We start from the raw sequence: 17357 nt of genomic DNA, 5'->3' as shown, positions 1-17357 counted from the left end.
TGCTGAGTAGAGTGTTGGAGGCTATTTTGTAAATGACATCGCCGAAGTCGAGGATCGGTAGGATGGTCAGTTTTACGATTATTTGTTTTAGCCCCACACAATCCCATCTGAAAGACCCAGAGGAGAAGAGTTGATAGTTGAATCCGCCGTGTGAGTTCTGGTTTGAAACACAAGTCTGCACAGACTGAGGCCCCCAACACACTACAATCACAACAAGTTCTGGAACACTGTTCTAGAGGGCTGACTCCTGGACAGACTGAGGCCCCCAACACACTACAATCACAACAAGTTCTGGAACACTGTTCTAGAGGGCTGACTCCTGGACAGACTGAGGCCCCCAACACACTACAATCACAACAAGTTCTGGAACACTGTTCTAGAGGGCTGACTCCTGCACAGACTGAGGCCCCCAACACACTACAATCACAACAAGAAAAAGAGAACATTTTGAGTCCTCAAACAGGGCCTTTCAGCTGACTCCTGGACAGACTGAGAGTTGGTAATCACTATTCTAGAGGGCTGACTACTGGACAGACTGGGAGTTGGTAAAACACTGTTCTAGAGGGCTGACTACTAGACAGACTGGGAGTTGGTAAAACACTGTTCTAGATGCTGACTACTAGACAGACTGGGAGTTGGTAAACACTGTTCTAGAGGGCTGACTACTGGACAGACTGGGAGTTGGTAAACACTGTTCTAGAGGTCTGACTCCTGGACAGACTGGGAGTTGGTAAACACTGTTCTAGAGGGCTGACTACTGGACAGACGGAGTTGGTAAACACTGTTCTAGAGGGCTGACTACTAGACAGACTGGGAGTTGGTAAACACTGTTCTAGAGGGCTGACTCCTGGACAGACTGGGAGTTGGTAAAGCACTGTTCTAGAGGGCTGGCTCCTGGACAGACTGGGAGTTGGTAAACACTGTTCTAGAGGGCTGACTACTGGACAGACTGGGAGTTGGTAAACACTGTTCTAGAGGGCTGACTACTGGACAGACTGGGAGTTGGTAAACACTGTTCTAGAGGGCTGACTACTGGACAGACTGGGAGTTGGTAAACACTGTTCTAGAGGGCTGACTCCTGGACAGACTGGGAGTTGGTAAACACTGTTCTAGAGGGCTGACTACCGGACAGACTGGGAGTTGGTAAACACTGTTCTAGAGGTCTGACTCCTGGACAGACTGGGAGTTGGTAAACACTGTTCTAGAGGGCTGACTACTGGACAGACGGAGTTGGTAAACACTGTTCTAGAGGGCTGACTACTGGACAGACTGGGAGTTGGTAAACACTGTTCTAGAGGGCTGACTCCTGGACAGACTGGGAGTTGGTAAACACTGTTCTAGAGGGCTGACTACTAGACAGACTGGGAGTTGGTAAACACTGTTCTAGAGGGCTGACTACTGGCTGTGTTTTAAATTCAGCTGACTCACCACTACCACTGCATGGCTTCCCAGAGGGTCCACCATTCCCACACATGGTCTGAAAAGTAGGCCAGCCAAGGAGATTTTTGGTCGTTAAAATATATCTCTCCCCTTCCTGAAGCGCTTGGCTCGCTTCTTTCTCACATTTCGCCTCCTAAACCTTTTCTGAGGCAGAAGTGACAAGTCAAGTTGTTTTTTTATTCCTGTGAAAAAGCCCATAGAATACCGTTGTTACCTTATAGCTGCTGTTGCCATAGCAACTCTACTATTCCTGGCACTAAACAGGACTGTGGAACTGTCACTTTACTAGGAGATCATTCACTGAGACATCTCAACATGAAACACCACCACCTCAAAGTGTGTGTGAGAGAGAGGAGAGAGAGAGAGAGCACCTACTGCCTACGCAGAACCTGACAATACACACTTCTCATATCCCCTGCTAATCCTCTCTTTGGCAGTAAAAGGGTTTTATTTGGCCCAGTGACAGTTTTGGGTTGAGGATGTACATACTGTCTCCCCATGGTACTGTTAGTTTAAGATACCGTGTTGGGTTGAGGATGTACTGTCTCCCCATGGTGCTGTTAGTTTAAGATACCGTGTTGGGTTGAGGATGTACATACTGTCTCCCCATGGTACTGTTAGTTTAAGATAGTGTTGGGTTGAGGATGTACATACTGTCTCCCCATGGTGCTGTTAGTTTAAGATACCGTGTTGGGTTGAGGATGTACATACTGTCTCCCCATGGTACTGTTAGTTTAAGATACCGTGTTGGGTTGAGGATGTACTGTCTCCCCATGGTACTGTTAGTTTAAGATACCGTGTTGGGTTGAGGATGTACTGTCTCCCCATGGTGCTGTTAGTTTAAGATACCGTGTTGGGTTGAGGATGTACATACTGTCTCCCCATGGTACTGTTAGTTTAAGATAGTGTTGGGTTGAGGATGTACTGTCTCCCCATGGTGCTGTTAGTTTAAGATACCGTGTTGGGTTGAGGATGTACATACTGTCTCCCCATGGTACTGTTAGTTTAAGATACCGTGTTGGGTTGAGGGTGTACATACTGTCTCCCCATGGTGCTGTTAGTTTAAGATACCGTGTTGGGTTGAGGATGTACATACTGTCTCCCCATGGTGCTGTTAGTTTAAGATACCGTGTTGGGTTGAGGATGTACATACTGTCTCCCCATGGTGCTGTTAGTTTAAGATACCGTGTTGGGTTGAGGATGTACATACTGTCTCCCCATGGTACTGTTAGTTTAAGATACCGTGTTGGGTTGAGGGTGTACATACTGTCTCCCCATGGTACTGTTAGTTTAAGATACCGTGTTGGGTTGAGGATGTACTGTCTCCCCATGGTACTGTTAGTTTAAGATACCGTGTTGGGTTGAGGATGTACATACTGTCTCCCCATGGTACTGTTAGTTTAAGATACCGTGTTGGGTTGAGGATGTACTGTCTCCCCATGGTACTGTTAGTTTAAGATACCATGTTGGGTTGAGGATGTACATACTGTCTCCCATGGTGCTGTTAGTTTAAGATACCGTGTTGGGTTGAGGATGTACATACTGTCTCCCCATGGTACTGTTAGTTTAAGATACCGTGTTGGGTTGAGGATGTACATACTGTCTCCCCATGGTGCTGTTAGTTTAAGATACCGTGTTGGGTTGAGGATGTACATACTGTCTCCCCATGGTACTGTTAGTATGTACATCCTCACTGCCCAACACGGTATCTTAAACTAACAGCACCATGGGGAGAGGATGTACATACTCAACCCAACACGGTCTCCCCATGGTACCGTTAGTTGAAGATACCGTGTTGGGTTGAGGATGTACTGTCTCCCCATGGTGCTGTTAATTTAAGATACCGTGTTGGGTTGAGGATGTACTCTCTCCCCATGGTGCTGTTAGTTTAAGATACCGTGTTGGGTTGAGGATGTACTGTCTCCCCATGGTACTGTTAGTTTAAGATACCGTGTTGGGTTGAGGATGTACATACTGTCTCCCCATGGTGCTGTTAGTTTAAGATACCGTGTTGGGTTGAGGATGTACATACTGTCTCCCCATGGTGCTGTTAGTTTAAGATACCGTGTTGGGTTGAGGATGTACATACTGTCTCCCCATGGTACTGTTAGTTTAAGATACCGTGTTGGGTTGAGGATGTACTGTCTCCCCATGGTACTGTTAGTTTAAGATACCGTGTTGGGTTGAGGATGTACTGTCTCCCCATGGTGCTGTTAGTTTAAGATAGTGTTGGGTTGAGGATGTACTGTCTCCCCATGGTGCTGTTAGTTTAAGATACCGTGTTGGGTTGAGGATGTACATACTGTCTCCCCATGGTACTGTTAGTTTAAGATACCGTGTTGGGTTGAGGATGTACTGTCTCCCCATGGTACTGTTAGTTTAAGAGACCGTGTTGGGTTGAGGATGTACATACTGTCTCCCCATGGTACTGTTAGTTTAAGATACCGTGTTGGGTTGAGGATGTACATACTGTCTCCCCATGGTGCTGTTAGTTTAAGATACCATGTTGGGTTGAGGATGTACTGTCTCCCCATGGTGCTGTTAGTTTAAGATACCGTGTTGGGTTGAGGATGTACTGTCTCCCCACGGTACTGTTAGTTTAAGATACCGTGTTGGGTTGAGGATGTACTGTCTCCCCATGGTGCTGTTAGTTTAAGATACCGTGTTGGGTTGAGGATGTACATACTGTCTCCCCATGGTACTGTTAGTTTAAGATACCGTGTTGGGTTGAGGATGTACATACTGTCTCCCCATGGTGCTGTTAGTTTAAGATACCATGTTGGGTTGAGGATGTACTGTCTCCCCATGGTGCTGTTAGTTTAAGATACCGTGTTGGGTTGAGGATGTACTGTCTCCCCATGGTACTGTTAGTTTAAGATACCGTGTTGGGTTGAGGATGTACATACGGTCTCCCCATGGTACTGTTAGTTTAAGATACCGTGTTGGGTTGAGGATGTACATACTGTCTCCCCATGGTGCTGTTAGTTTAAGATACCGTGTTGGGTTGAGGATGTACATACTGTCTCCCCATGGTGCTGTTAGTTTAAGATACCGTGTTGGGTTGAGGATGTACATACTGTCTCCCCATGGTGCTGTTAGTTTAAGATACCGTGTTGGGTTGAGGATGTACTGTCTCCCCATGGTACTGTTAGTTTAAGATACCGTGTTGGGTTGAGGATGTACATACTGTCTCCCCATGGTGCTGTTAGTTTAAGATACCGTGTTGGGTTGAGGATGTACATACTGTCTCCCCATGGTGCTGTTAGTTTAAGATACCGTGTTGGGTTGAGGATGTACATACTGTCTCCCCATGGTGCTGTTAGTTTAAGATACCGTGTTGGGTTGAGGATGTACATACTGTCTCCCCATGGTACTGTTAGTTTAAGATACCGTGTTGGGTTGAGGATGTACTGTCTCCCCATGGTGCTGTTAGTTTAAGATACCGTGTTGGGTTGAGGATGTACATACTGTCTCCCCATGGTGCTGTTAGTTTAAGATACCGTGTTGGGTTGAGGATGTACATACTGTCTCCCCATGGTGCTGTTAGTTTAAGATACCGTGTTGGGTTGAGGATGTACATACTGTCTCCCCATGGTGCTGTTAGTTTAAGATACCGTGTTGGGTTGAGGATGTACATACTGTCTCCCCATGGTGCTGTTAGTTTAAGATACCGTGTTGGGTTGAGGATGTACATACTGTCTCCCCATGGTACTGTTAGTTTAAGATACCGTGTTGGGTTGAGGATGTACATACTGTCTCCCCATGGTACTGTTAGTTTAAGATACCGTGTTGGGTTGAGGATGTACATACTGTCTCCCCATGGTACTGTTAGTTTAAGATACCGTGTTGGGTTGAGGATGTACATACTGTCTCCCCATGGTGCTGTTAGTTTAAGATACCGTGTTGGGTTGAGGATGTACATACTGTCTCCCCATGGTACTGTTAGTTTAAGATACCGTGTTGGGTTGAGGATGTACATACTAACAGTACCATGGGGAGACAGTATGTACATCCTCAACCCAACACGGTATCTTAAACTAACAGCACCATGGGGAGACAGTACATCCTCAACCCAACACGGTATCTTAAACTAACAGCACCATGGGGAGACAGTATGTACATCCTCAACCCAACATGGTATCTTAAACTAACAGCACCATGGGGAGACAGTATGTACATCCTCAACCCAACACGGTATCTTAAACTAACAGCACCATGGGGAGACAGTATGTACATCCTCAACCCAACACGGTATCTTAAAGTAACAGCACCATGGGGAGACAGTATGTACATCCTCAACCCAACACGGTATCTTAAACTAACAGCACCATGGGGAGACAGTATGTACATCCTCAACCCAACACGGTATCTTAAACTGTCTCCCCATGGTACTGTTAGTTGAAGATACCGTGTTGGGTTGAGGATGTACATACTGTCTCCCCATGGTACTGTTAGTTTAAGATACCGTGTTGGGTTGAGGATGTACTGTCTCCCCATGGTGCTGTTAGTTTAAGATACCGTGTTGGGTTGAGGATGTACTGTCTCCCCATGGTACTGTTAGTTTAAGATACCGTGTTGGGTTGAGGATGTACTGTCTCCCCATGGTGCTGTTAGTTTAAGATACCGTGTTGGGTTGAGGATGTACTGTCTCCCCATGGTGCTGTTAGTTTAAGATACCGTGTTGGGTTGAGGATGTACTGTCTCCCCATGGTGCTGTTAGTTTAAGATACAGGTACAACACCATTTGATTCCTGCATCAAGGGTCTCATGTAGTAATTTACTGTGACATTATTGGTCCGGGTTTCATAGCGTTGATCTGGGACCAGGAAGCCTAAGGGTTCGTTTCCCTGACAGAGATGAAGACTAGGCCTGGACTAAAAGGTTATGTTCAAGGGAGATTCTCAATTGGTAATGATGTTTTGTCCGGGACGACTCTTATCATCACGCTATAAAGCGTCTGCTGAAAATGATTGTATCGTTACTTATGGTTGTATTATCACTACACTCACACACCATGTCTGTAGGCTACATGTTATGAATGAGTTAAGTGTAAGTCACATAACATTGTATGGTCTTAATGACATCAGTCTCCCCCCTCCCCTCCCCTCTTCCATTCCATCTCCATCCAGACGCAAGTACGACTTCCTGTCACATTCTTCTTCTTCTATATCCTGTACACTCAGTGGACAGTTTTAGGTACCACCCATCTAGTACCAGGTCGGACGCTTTGCCTCCAGAACAGTCTGAATTATTCGGGGTGTGGCATTCAATCGTTGCTCAATTGGTATCAAGGGACCTGTGTGTTCCCCACACCAGTACACCACCGCCACCAGCCTGCTGCTTAGGCCAGATCCTGACTCTGCCATCAGCATGACACAACAGGAACCGGGATTCGTTGGACCAGGCAATGTTTGTCCACTCCTCAACTGTCCTGTGATCACGTGTCCACTGGAGCTGCTGCTTCTGGTGTTTGGCTGATAGGAGTGGAACCCGGTGTGGTCTGCTGCAACAGCCCGTCCATGACAAGGACCAACGAGTTGTGTGTTCCGAGATGCCGTTCTTTGTCCGTTTGTGGCCCGCCTGTTAGCTTGCACCATTCTCCTTCGACCTCTCTCTCATCAACTGGTTGTTTTCGCTCACAAGACAGCCGCAGCCCAGGAGGCTGTTTCTGAGGTACTGGATCGGCCGTGCCTGGGAACCGACGATCACACCACGCTCAGTCGCATAGGTCACTCGTTTTGCCCATTCTAACGTTGAATCGAACAGTAACAATGCGCCTGCCTGATTTATATAGCAGGCCACGTGACTCACTGTCTGTAGGAGAGAACCATTTGTGAACGTGGTGGTGTACCTAATAAACTGGCCACTGTGTGTATATAGAAGTATGATGTGTAACAAGTCACATAGAACCATCATTTTGTAAATGACATTACTTCCATTCCGTCTCCCCCTCCCCTCCATTCCGTCTCCCCCTCCCCTCCCCTCCATTCCGTCTCCCCCTCCCCTCCATTCCATTCCGTCTCCCCCTCTCCTCCATTCCGTCTCCCCCTCTCCTCCATTCTGTCTCCCCCTCTCCTCCATTCTGTCTCCCCCTCTCCTCCATTCTGTCTCCCCCTCTCCTCCATTCTGTCTCCCCCTCTCCTCCATTCTGTCTCCCCCTCTCCTCCATTCTGTCTCCCCCTCTCCTCCATTCTGTCTCCCCCTCTCCTCCATTCTGTCTCCCCCTCTCCTCCATTCTGTCTCCCCCTCTCCTCCATTCTGTCTCCCCTCTCCTCCATTCTGTCTCCCCCTCTCCTCCATTCTGTCTCCCCCTCTCCTCCATTCTGTCTCCCCCTCTCCTCCATTCTGTCTCCCCCTCTCCTCCATTCTGTCTCCTCTCCCCATTCTGTCTCCCCCTTCCTCCCCTATCCAGACACAAGTACGAGTTCCTCCACAGCGGCTGGAGCCCAGACATCCGGATAACGGTGAACCCTGTGAGGATAGGGCTCAGTCTGAACTATGAGAGAGGGATCCTGTCCTTCTTCAACGTAGAGCTGGAACAACACCTCTACACCTTCTACTGTAGCTTCCAACGCTACGTTCATCCCTGCTTCGCTCTGGACAACCCCGGTGCGCTCACTGTTCTCACTGGGGTAGAGGCACCGGGGTACGTCCACTTGGTCTGAGTTTACCTACCATGATGTACAGGTGTGTCCATGGAAACGTCTTTACCTACCATGATGTACAGGTGTGTCCATGGAAACGTCTTTACCTACCATGATGTACAGGTGTGTCCATGGAAACGTCTTTACCTACCATGATTTACATTTACATTTAAGTCATTTAGCAGACGCTCTTATCCAGAGCGACTTACAAATTGGTGCATTCACCTTATGACATCCAGTGGAACAGCCACTTTACAATAGTGCATCTAAATCTTTTAAGGGGGGGTGAGAAGGATTACTTTATCCTATCCTAGGTATTCCTTAAAGAGGTGGGGTTTCAGGTGTCTCCGGAAGGTGGTGATTGACTCCGCTGTCCTGGCGTCGTGGGGGAGTTTGTTCCACCATTGGGGGGCCAGAGCAGCGAACAGTTTTGATGATGTACAGGTGTGTCCATGGAAACGTCTTTCTGTTGTCTGATTGTTATTCTAACCCTCTGGACAACACTGCATGGTAGAGCACAATTATACTACAAAAACATGTGTATGACCCCTTTGTGTAAGTGAGTTAACAACCATATCTGAATAAAAAAAACATGTATATCAGTGGTTTAGACCAGGGTTTGATTGACTACCACAACACTGTTACAGACTAACATGATGAAACCCTGGACTGGACTACCACAACACTGTTACAGACTAACATGATGAAACCCAGGACTGGACTACCACAACACTGTTACAGACTAACATGATGAAACCCAGGACTGGACTACCACAACACTGTTACAGACTAACATGATGAAACCCAGGACTGGACTACCACAACACTGTTACAGACTAACATGATGAAACCCTGGACTGGACTACCACAACACTGTTACAGACTAACACGATGAAACCCTGGACTGGACTACCACAACACTGTTACAGACTAACATGAAACCCTGGACTGGACTAGCACGACTGGACTAGCACAACACTGTTACAGACTAACATGATGAAACCCTGGACTGGACTAGCACGACTGGACTAGCACAACACTGTTACAGACTAACATGATGAAACCCTGGACTGGACTACCACAACACTGTTACAGACTAACATGATGAAACCCAGGACTGGACTAGCACAACACTGTTACAGACTAACATGATGAAAACCCAGGACTGGACTACCACAACACTGTTACAGACTAACATGATGAAACCCAGGACTGGACTAGCACAACACTGTTACAGACTAACATGATGAAACCCAGGACTGGACTACCACAACACTGTTACAGACTAACATGATGAAACCCAGGAATGGACTAGCACAACACTGTTACAGACTAACATGATGAAAACCCAGGACTGGACTACCACAACACTTTTACAGACTAACATGATGAAACCCAGGACTGGACTAGCACAACACTGTTACAGACTAACATGATGAAACCCAGGACTGGACTACCACAACACTGTTACAGACTAACATGATGAAACCCAGGACTGGACTACCACAACACTGTTACAGACTAACATGATAAAACCCTGGACTGGACTTCCAGGACTGGACTAGCACAACACTGTTACAGACTAACATGATGAAACCCAGGACTGGACTACCACAACACTGTTATAGACTAACATGATGAAACCCTGGACTGGACTACCAGGACTGGACTACCACAACACTGTTACAGACTAACACGATGAAACCCTGGACTGGACTACCAGGACTGGACTACCACAACACTGTTATAGACTAACATGATGAAACCCTGGACTGGACTACCAGGACTGGACTACCACAACACTGTTACATACTAACATGATGAAACCCTGGACTGGACTACCACAACACTGTTACAGACTAACATGATGAAACCCTGGACTGGACTTGACTAGCAGGACTGGACTACCACAACACTGTTACAGACTAACATGATGAAACCCTGGACTACCACAACACTGTTACAGACTAACATGATGAAACCCTGGACTGGACTTGACTAGCAGGACTGGACTACCACAACACTGTTACAGACTAACGTGATGAAACCCTGGACTGGACTTGACTAGCAGGACTGGACTACCACAACACTGTTACAGACTAACATGATGAAACCCAGGACTGGACTACCAGGACTGGACTAGCACAACACTGTTACAGACTAACATGATGAAACCCAGGACTGGACTACCACAACACTGTTACAGACTAACATGATGAAACCCAGGACTGGACTACCAGGACTGGACTACCACAACACTGTTACAGACTAACATGATGAAACCCAGGACTGGACTTGACTAGCAGGACTGGACTACCACAACACTGTTACAGACTAACATGATGAAACCCAGGACTGGACTACCAGGACTGGACTACCACAACACTGTTACAGACTAACATGATGAAACCCAGGACTGGACTTGACTACCAGGACTGGACTACCACAACACTGTTACAGACTAACATGATGAAACCCAGGACTGGACTTGACTACCAGGACTGGACTACCACAACACTGTTACAGACTAACATGATGAAACCCTGGACTGGACTAGCACAACACTGTTACAGACTAACATGATGAAACCCTGGACTGGACTAGCAGGACTGGACTAGCACAACACTGTTACAGACTAACATGATGAAACCCTGGACTTACAGTTACAGACTAACATGATGAAACCCTGGACTGGACTTGACCAGGACTGGACTAGCACAACACTGTTACAGACTAACATGATGAAACCCAGGACTGGACTAGCACAACACTGTTACAGACTAACATGATGAAACCCTGGACTGGACTAGCACAACACTGTTACAGACTAACATGATGAAACCCTGGACTGGACTAGCAGGACTGGACTAGCACAACACTGTTACAGACTAACATGATGAAACCCAGGACTGGACTACCACAACACTGTTATAGACTAACATGATGAAACCCTGGACTGGACTACCAGGACTGGACTACCACAACACTGTTACAGACTAACACGATGAAACCCTGGACTGGACTACCACAACACTGTTATAGACTAACATGATGAAACCCTGGACTGGACTACCAGGACTGGACTACCACAACACTGTTACATACTAACATGATGAAACCCTGGACTGGACTACCACAACACTGTTACAGACTAACATGATGAAACCCTGGACTGGACTAGCAGGACTGGACTACCACAACACTGTTACAGACTAACGTGATGAAACCCTGGACTGGACTTGACTAGCAGGACTGGACTACCACAACACTGTTACAGACTAACATGATGAAACCCAGGACTGGACTCGCAGGACTGGACTAGCACAACACTGTTACAGACTAACATGATGAAACCCAGGACTGGACTACCAGGACTGGACTACCACAACACTGTTACAGACTAACATGATGAAACCCAGGACTGGACTACCAGGACTGGACTACCACAACACTGTTACAGACTAACATGATGAAACCCAGGACTGGACTTGACTAGCAGGACTGGACTACCACAACACTGTTACAGACTAACATGATGAAACCCTGGACTTGACTTGACTACCAGGACTGGACTACCACAACACTGTTACAGACTAACATGATGAAACCCAGGACTGGACTTGACTACCAGGACTGGACTACCACAACACTGTTACAGACTAACATGATGAAACCCAGGACTGGACTTGACTACCAGGACTGGACTACCACAACACTGTTACAGACTAACATGATGAAACCCTGGACTGGACTAGCACAACACTGTTACAGACTAACATGATGAAACCCTGGACTGGACTAGCAGGACTGGACTAGCACAACACTGTTACAGACTAACATGATGAAACCCTGGACTGGACTAGCAGGACTGGACTAGCACAACACTGTTACAGACTAACATGATGAAACCCTGGACTGGACTAGCACAACACTGTTACAGACTAACATGATGAAACCCTGGACTGGACTAGCACAACACTGTTACAGACTAACATGATGAAACCCTGGACTGGACTAGCAGGACTGGACTAGCACAACACTGTTACAGACTAACATGATGAAACCCTGGACTGGACTAGCACAACACTGTTACAGACTAACATGATGAAACCCTGGACTGGACTAGCAGGACTGGACTAGCACAACACTGTTACAGACTAACATGATGAAACCCTGGACTGGACTACCAGGACTGGACTACCACAACACTGTTACAGACTAACATGAAACAAGATGAATGTTGTTTCCAAATCCATTTATTAATGTATTCCATGGGAACAGATTCACACCATTTTCCATTATACACAATATAACAGTAATAAATCAGTGAATTTGTGTACCGCAGGCTCGGTCGTGGATGGACAACTACATACGCTTTTTCAGATTTGAAATGAAAACGCTTTAATAATTATACTAACATAAAGTAGCTTTATTTTTGGGGCCGATGTGACGCTCTGTCCAATGTCCAGTAGTCGATGGTGGTAATAGCAGAGCTAAGCTAGACTTGGGCTGAACACTGCAACCCAGCATCTAAGTGGAATGAGGACACTTTAGGTTGGGGCTGATAGGATTAGTGAAGGGTAGTGGGCGTATGAGTTAAGAGTCTTACTGCTAGGAGTCCTCTTCCTCATCAGAAGAGTCCCCACCGTAGGGTACTAGGCATGAAGGGTTCTCCACTACCTTTGTCTTCTTCACCTCCTGAGGACAATCTGTAGAAAACAACGACAGACAGCAAGAGACAGAAAGAGAGCAACAACAGAGAGAGAGAGAGAGAGAGGGACAGAGAGAGGGACAGAGAGAGAGAGAGAGGGGGACAGAGAGAGAGGAACATAGAGAGAGAGAGAGGGACAGCGAGAGAGGAACATAGAGAGAGAGAGGTACAGAGAGAGAACATAGAGAGAGGGACAGAGAGAGAGAGGGACAGAGAGAGAGAGAGGGACAGAGAGAGAGAGAGGGACAGAGAACATAGAGAGAGAGAGGTACAGAGAGAGGAACATAGAGAGAGGGACAGAGAGAGAGAGAGGGACAGAGAGAGAGAGAGGGACAGAGAGAGAGAGAGAGGGGGACAGAGAGAGAGGAACATAGAGAGAGAGAGAGGGACAGCGAGAGAGGAACATAGAGAGAGAGAGGTACAGAGAGAGGAACATAGAGAGAGGGACAGAGAGAGAGAGAGAGACAGAGAGAGAGAGACAGGGCAAAACAAGAGAGGAGCCCAGCCCATGTTTGAGTTGGTTGGATTGATCCACAGCCAGTCAGAGCAGAGGGATCACACAGACACCAGATGAGATAGACCCATGTTAGGTAGCAGCAGGTCCAGGAGACATGTGGAGAGAGAACAAGGGGAAGACAAAAGAACACATACAGGAAGTGACGGTTAGCACGGCTCAGCCAATCACAGGGGAGCTGGAACAGATCGTCTCCATTACTCCACTACTGAGGGGAGAAGACATCTTTGAAAACACCACTCAACTTCATCATGGTCAAAAAGTCTGCCCATTCAGGCATCAAGTACAGTGAGTTCCCAGTAAGAAGCGTACCCTGTGATGCAGGGGCGCTCGGGGGTAGACTGGGTGGGACCTCTGGTACTGCTGTCTCCCTGGGTCTCTTGTGTGCCACAGGGCCGAGGGTTCTGGGTGGTAGACTGGGTGGGACCTCTGGTACTGCTGTCTCCTTGGGTCTCTTGTGTGCCACAGGGCCGAGGGTTCTGGGTGGTAGACTGGGTGGGACCTCTGGTACTGCTGTTTCCCTGGGTCTCTTTCGTGCCACAGGGCCAGGGGCCAAAAACACAGGGAGAGGAGGTGGCATCAACATCCTACAGACAGAGACAAAGGAACCAGGTGGAGAAACATCAGAGGCTTCATTTAGGGCTGTGTTCAGTAGGAGCAAAATGTACAAAAACAACCCAAAACTGGTCTGAACGTGTAACAAGAAACAACGGTTCTCTTTTATTCCGTTGTGCCCTTTTGAACACGACCCCAGTGGCTGCAACATTCAGGGCAAAACAAAACCAGCAACATTGTTAAGAACTTTAGAGCAGGAGATCCATGTCGAAACCTTTCAGCTCCTTGTCCCGACTCTTCCTCTCTCTGAGCTGGAGGTAGAGGAGGAGACTTCTCTCTCACCGGGGCCTCAGGTGAGCTGCTGGCAGGCTGAGAGGGAGAGAGACCGGTAGGACTGTTAGCAGAAGACCACTGATCACGGTGAGCTAACACCTCTGGGTTGGGGACAGCCTTTATTGAGTTTGCTTTAGCCATGTTATTCAGTTGACAAAAGCCCTTCCCTTGAAAATCATTCTCTCGCATATTTCAGCAGTTTTATCTCCGTCTCACCTGAGAGGCCCGCTCATCCTCGGTCTTTTCCTGAAAGCGCCGCTTTGGACTTCCTGCCCCTGTCTGAGGGGAGCTGGATGACGACAGGTCTGTCTCCGTCTGGTCAGTCTCCGTCGGGTCACTGCACCCAGGGTCCTTAGACACCAAGGTCAAACCCAAACAACAGTTAGTCTAATCAATACACCTGGTCAGTCCTGCCCTTAAAATGGTGTCCCTCATCAATACATCTGGTCAGTCCTTAAAATGGTGTCCCTCATCAATACATCTGGTTAGTCCTTATAATGGTGTCCCTCATCAATACACCTGGTCAGTCCTGCCCTTAAAATGGTGTCCCTCATCAATACATCTGGTCAGTCCTTAAAATGGTGTCCCTCATCAATACATCTGGTTAGTCCTTATAATGGTGTCCCTCATCAATACACCTGGTCAGTCCTGCCCTTAAAATGGTGTCCCTCATCAATACATCTGGTCAGTCCTTAAAATGGTGTCCCTCATCAATACATCTGGTCAGTCCTTATAATGGTGTCCCTCATCAATACATCTGGTTAGTCCTTATAATGGTGTCCCTCATCAATACACCTGGTCAGTCCTGCCCTTAAAATGGTGTCCCTCATCAATACATCTGGTCAGTCCTTAAAATGGTGTCCCTCATCAATACATCTGGTCAGTCCTTAAAATGGTGTCCCTCATCAATACATCTGGTCAGTCCTTATAATGGTGTCCCTCATCAATACATCTGGTTAGTCCTTATAATGGTGTCCCTCATCAATACACCTGGTCAGTCTTGCCCTTAAAATGGTGTCCCTCATCAATACACCTGGTCAGTCCTGCCCTTAAAATGGTGTCCCTCATCAATACATCTGGTTAGTCCTTATAATGGTGTCCCTCATCAATACATCTGGTTAGTCCTTATAATGGTGTCCCTCATCAATACACCTGGTCAGTCCTGCCCTTAAAATGGTGTCACTCATCAATACATCTGGTTAGTCCTTATAATGGTGTCCCTCATTTACATTTAAGTCATTTAGCAGACGCTCTTATCCAGAGCGACTTACCAATACACCTGGTCAGTCCTGCCCTTAAAATAGTGTACAACTTCATCAATACACCTGGTCAGTCCTGCCCTTAAAATGGTGTCCCTCATCAATACATCTGCTCAGTCCTTAAAATGGTGTCCCTCATCAATACATCTGGTCAGTCCTTATAACGGTGTCCCTCATCAATACATCTGGTCAGTCCATATAATGGTGTCCCTCATCAATACATCTGGTCAGTCCTTATAATGGTGTCCCTCCTCAATACATCTGGTCAGTCCTGCCCTTAAAATGGTGTCCCTCATCAATACATCTGGTTAGTCCTTAAAATGGTGTCCCTCATCAATACATCTGGTTAGTCCTTATAATGGTGTCCCTCATCAATACATCTGGTTAGTCCTTAAAATGGTGTCCCTCATCAATACATCTGGTCAGTCCTTAAAATGGTGTCCCTCATCAATACATCTGGTTAGTCCTTATAATGGTGTCCCTCATCAATACATCTGGTTAGTCCTTAAAATGGTGTCCCTCATCAATACATCTGGTCAGTCCTTATAATGGTGTCCCTCATCAATACATCTGGTCAGTCCTTATAATGGTGTCCCTCATCAATACATCTGGTTAGTCCTTATAACGGTGTCCCTCATCAATACATCTGGTTAGTCCTTATAACGGTGTCCCTCATCAATACATCTGGTTAGTCCTTATAATGGTGTCCCTCATCAATACATCTGGTTAGTCCTTATAACGGTGTCCCTCATCAATACATCTGGTCAGTCCTTAAAATGGTGTCCCTCATCAATACATCTGGTCAGTCCTTATAATGGTGTCCCTCATCAATACATCTGGTCAGTCCTTAAAATGGTGTCCCTCATCAATACATCTGGTTAGTCCTTATAACGGTGTCCCTCATCAATACATCTGGTTAGTCCTTAAAATGGTGTCCCTCATCAATACATCTGGTTAGTCCTTATAATGGTGTCCCTCATCAATACATCTGGTTAGTCCTTATAATGGTGTCCCTCATCAATACATCTGGTTAGTCCTTATAATGGTGTCCCTCATCAATACATCTGGTCAGTCCTTAAAATGGTGTCCCTCATCAATACATCTGGTTAGTCCTTATAACGGTGTCCCTCATCAATACATCTGGTTAGTCCTTAAAATGGTGTCCCTCATCAATACATCTGGTCAGTCCTTAAAATGGTGTCCCTCATCAATACATCTGGTTAGTCCTTATAACGGTGTCCCTCATCAATACATCTGGTCAGTCCTTATAATGGTGTCCCTCATCAATACATCTGGTCAGTCCTTAAAATGGTGTACAACTGAATCTCCTGGCTGCTATTAACTAATGTAACTGATTGGAATTTTCTAAACTGAAGTCTTGACTTCAATTTTCAGGTGAGAAATCTTCTTGTTGTTGCTTTCTTATGAGTGTCATGGTGTTGTCTGTCCTAAACAACTGATCCCTGTCCTGAATCCTATTTGGACAATCCACCCATGTTCCTGTCAATACATACCTGTACTGGTTTCCTAGCCACTACGAACTACTAGGCGAGGTACTGGTTCCCTAGCCACTACAAACTACTAGGCCGAGGTACTGGTTCCCTAGCCACTACGAACTACTAGGCCGAGGTACTGGTTCCCTAGCCACTACGAACTACTAGGCCGAGGTACTGGTTCCCTAGCCACTACGAACTACTAGGCCGAGGTACTGGTTCCCTAGCCACTACGAACTACTAGGCCGAGGTACTGGTTCCCTAGCCACTACGAACTACTAGGCCGAGGTACTGGTTCCCTAGCCACTACGAACTACTAGGCCGAGGTACTGGTTCCCTAGCCACTACGAACTACTAGGCCGAGGTACTGGTTCCCTAGCCACTACGAACTACTAGGCCGAGGTACTG

The 17357-nt window shown here is 46.8% G+C and overlaps 2 protein-coding genes and 1 long non-coding RNA gene across 17 annotated transcripts in view; 1 reads left to right on the top strand and 2 right to left on the bottom strand.

The window, feature by feature from the left end:
* Positions 1-8686, top strand: part of LOC127929624 (fibronectin type III and SPRY domain-containing protein 2) — a 35631-nt gene extending 26945 nt beyond the window's left edge. For 3 of the 5 annotated variants that reach the window (XM_052517652.1, XM_052517650.1, XM_052517651.1), the window contains exon 14: positions 7853-8686. In XM_052517652.1, the coding sequence (XP_052373612.1) occupies positions 7853-8105 (253 nt within the window). In that variant the 3' untranslated portion in view covers positions 8106-8686. The remainder of the gene's footprint in view (positions 1-7852) is intronic. The other 2 variants (XR_008135581.1, XR_008135580.1) reach the window with 2 other exon arrangements.
* A 219-nt stretch (positions 8687-8905) lies between these two features.
* LOC127929626 (uncharacterized) lies at positions 8906-11922 on the bottom strand. Of its 11 annotated transcripts, none has more exons than XR_008135597.1 (5): positions 11454-11771; positions 11050-11204; positions 10515-10674; positions 9866-10025; positions 8906-9027 (listed from the first exon to the last, which is right to left on the bottom strand). It is a non-coding gene; the product is annotated as an uncharacterized LOC127929626 (long non-coding RNA). The 11 variants fall into 11 exon arrangements; XR_008135593.1 differs by lacking the exon at positions 11454-11771 and adding an exon at positions 11779-11922 and having other exon boundaries at positions 8953-8983; positions 9805-10025; positions 11158-11251; XR_008135591.1 differs by lacking the exons at positions 11050-11204; positions 11454-11771 and adding exons at positions 10787-10927; positions 11779-11922 and having other exon boundaries at positions 8953-8983; positions 9805-10025; positions 10515-10735.
* Positions 11923-12322: 400 nt separating this feature from the next.
* Positions 12323-14583, bottom strand: LOC118382485 (uncharacterized). The gene is made up of 4 exons (XM_052517654.1): positions 14414-14583; positions 14139-14233; positions 13622-13896; positions 12323-12793 (listed from the first exon to the last, which is right to left on the bottom strand). The coding sequence occupies exons 3-4, from the start codon at positions 13893-13895 to the stop codon at positions 12696-12698; spliced, it is 372 nt and encodes a 123-aa protein (XP_052373614.1). The 5' UTR covers position 13896; positions 14139-14233; positions 14414-14583; the 3' UTR covers positions 12323-12695.
* Between the last annotated feature and the right edge of the window lie 2774 nt (positions 14584-17357).

The sequence above is a fragment of the Oncorhynchus keta genome, unplaced genomic scaffold (assembly GCF_023373465.1).
Source record: "Oncorhynchus keta strain PuntledgeMale-10-30-2019 unplaced genomic scaffold, Oket_V2 Un_scaffold_9243_pilon_pilon, whole genome shotgun sequence".
NCBI lineage: Eukaryota > Metazoa > Chordata > Actinopteri > Salmoniformes > Salmonidae > Oncorhynchus > Oncorhynchus keta.
The sequence above is the reverse complement of the archived record's forward strand: the minus strand, read 5'-3'. Positions and strand labels throughout refer to the sequence as shown.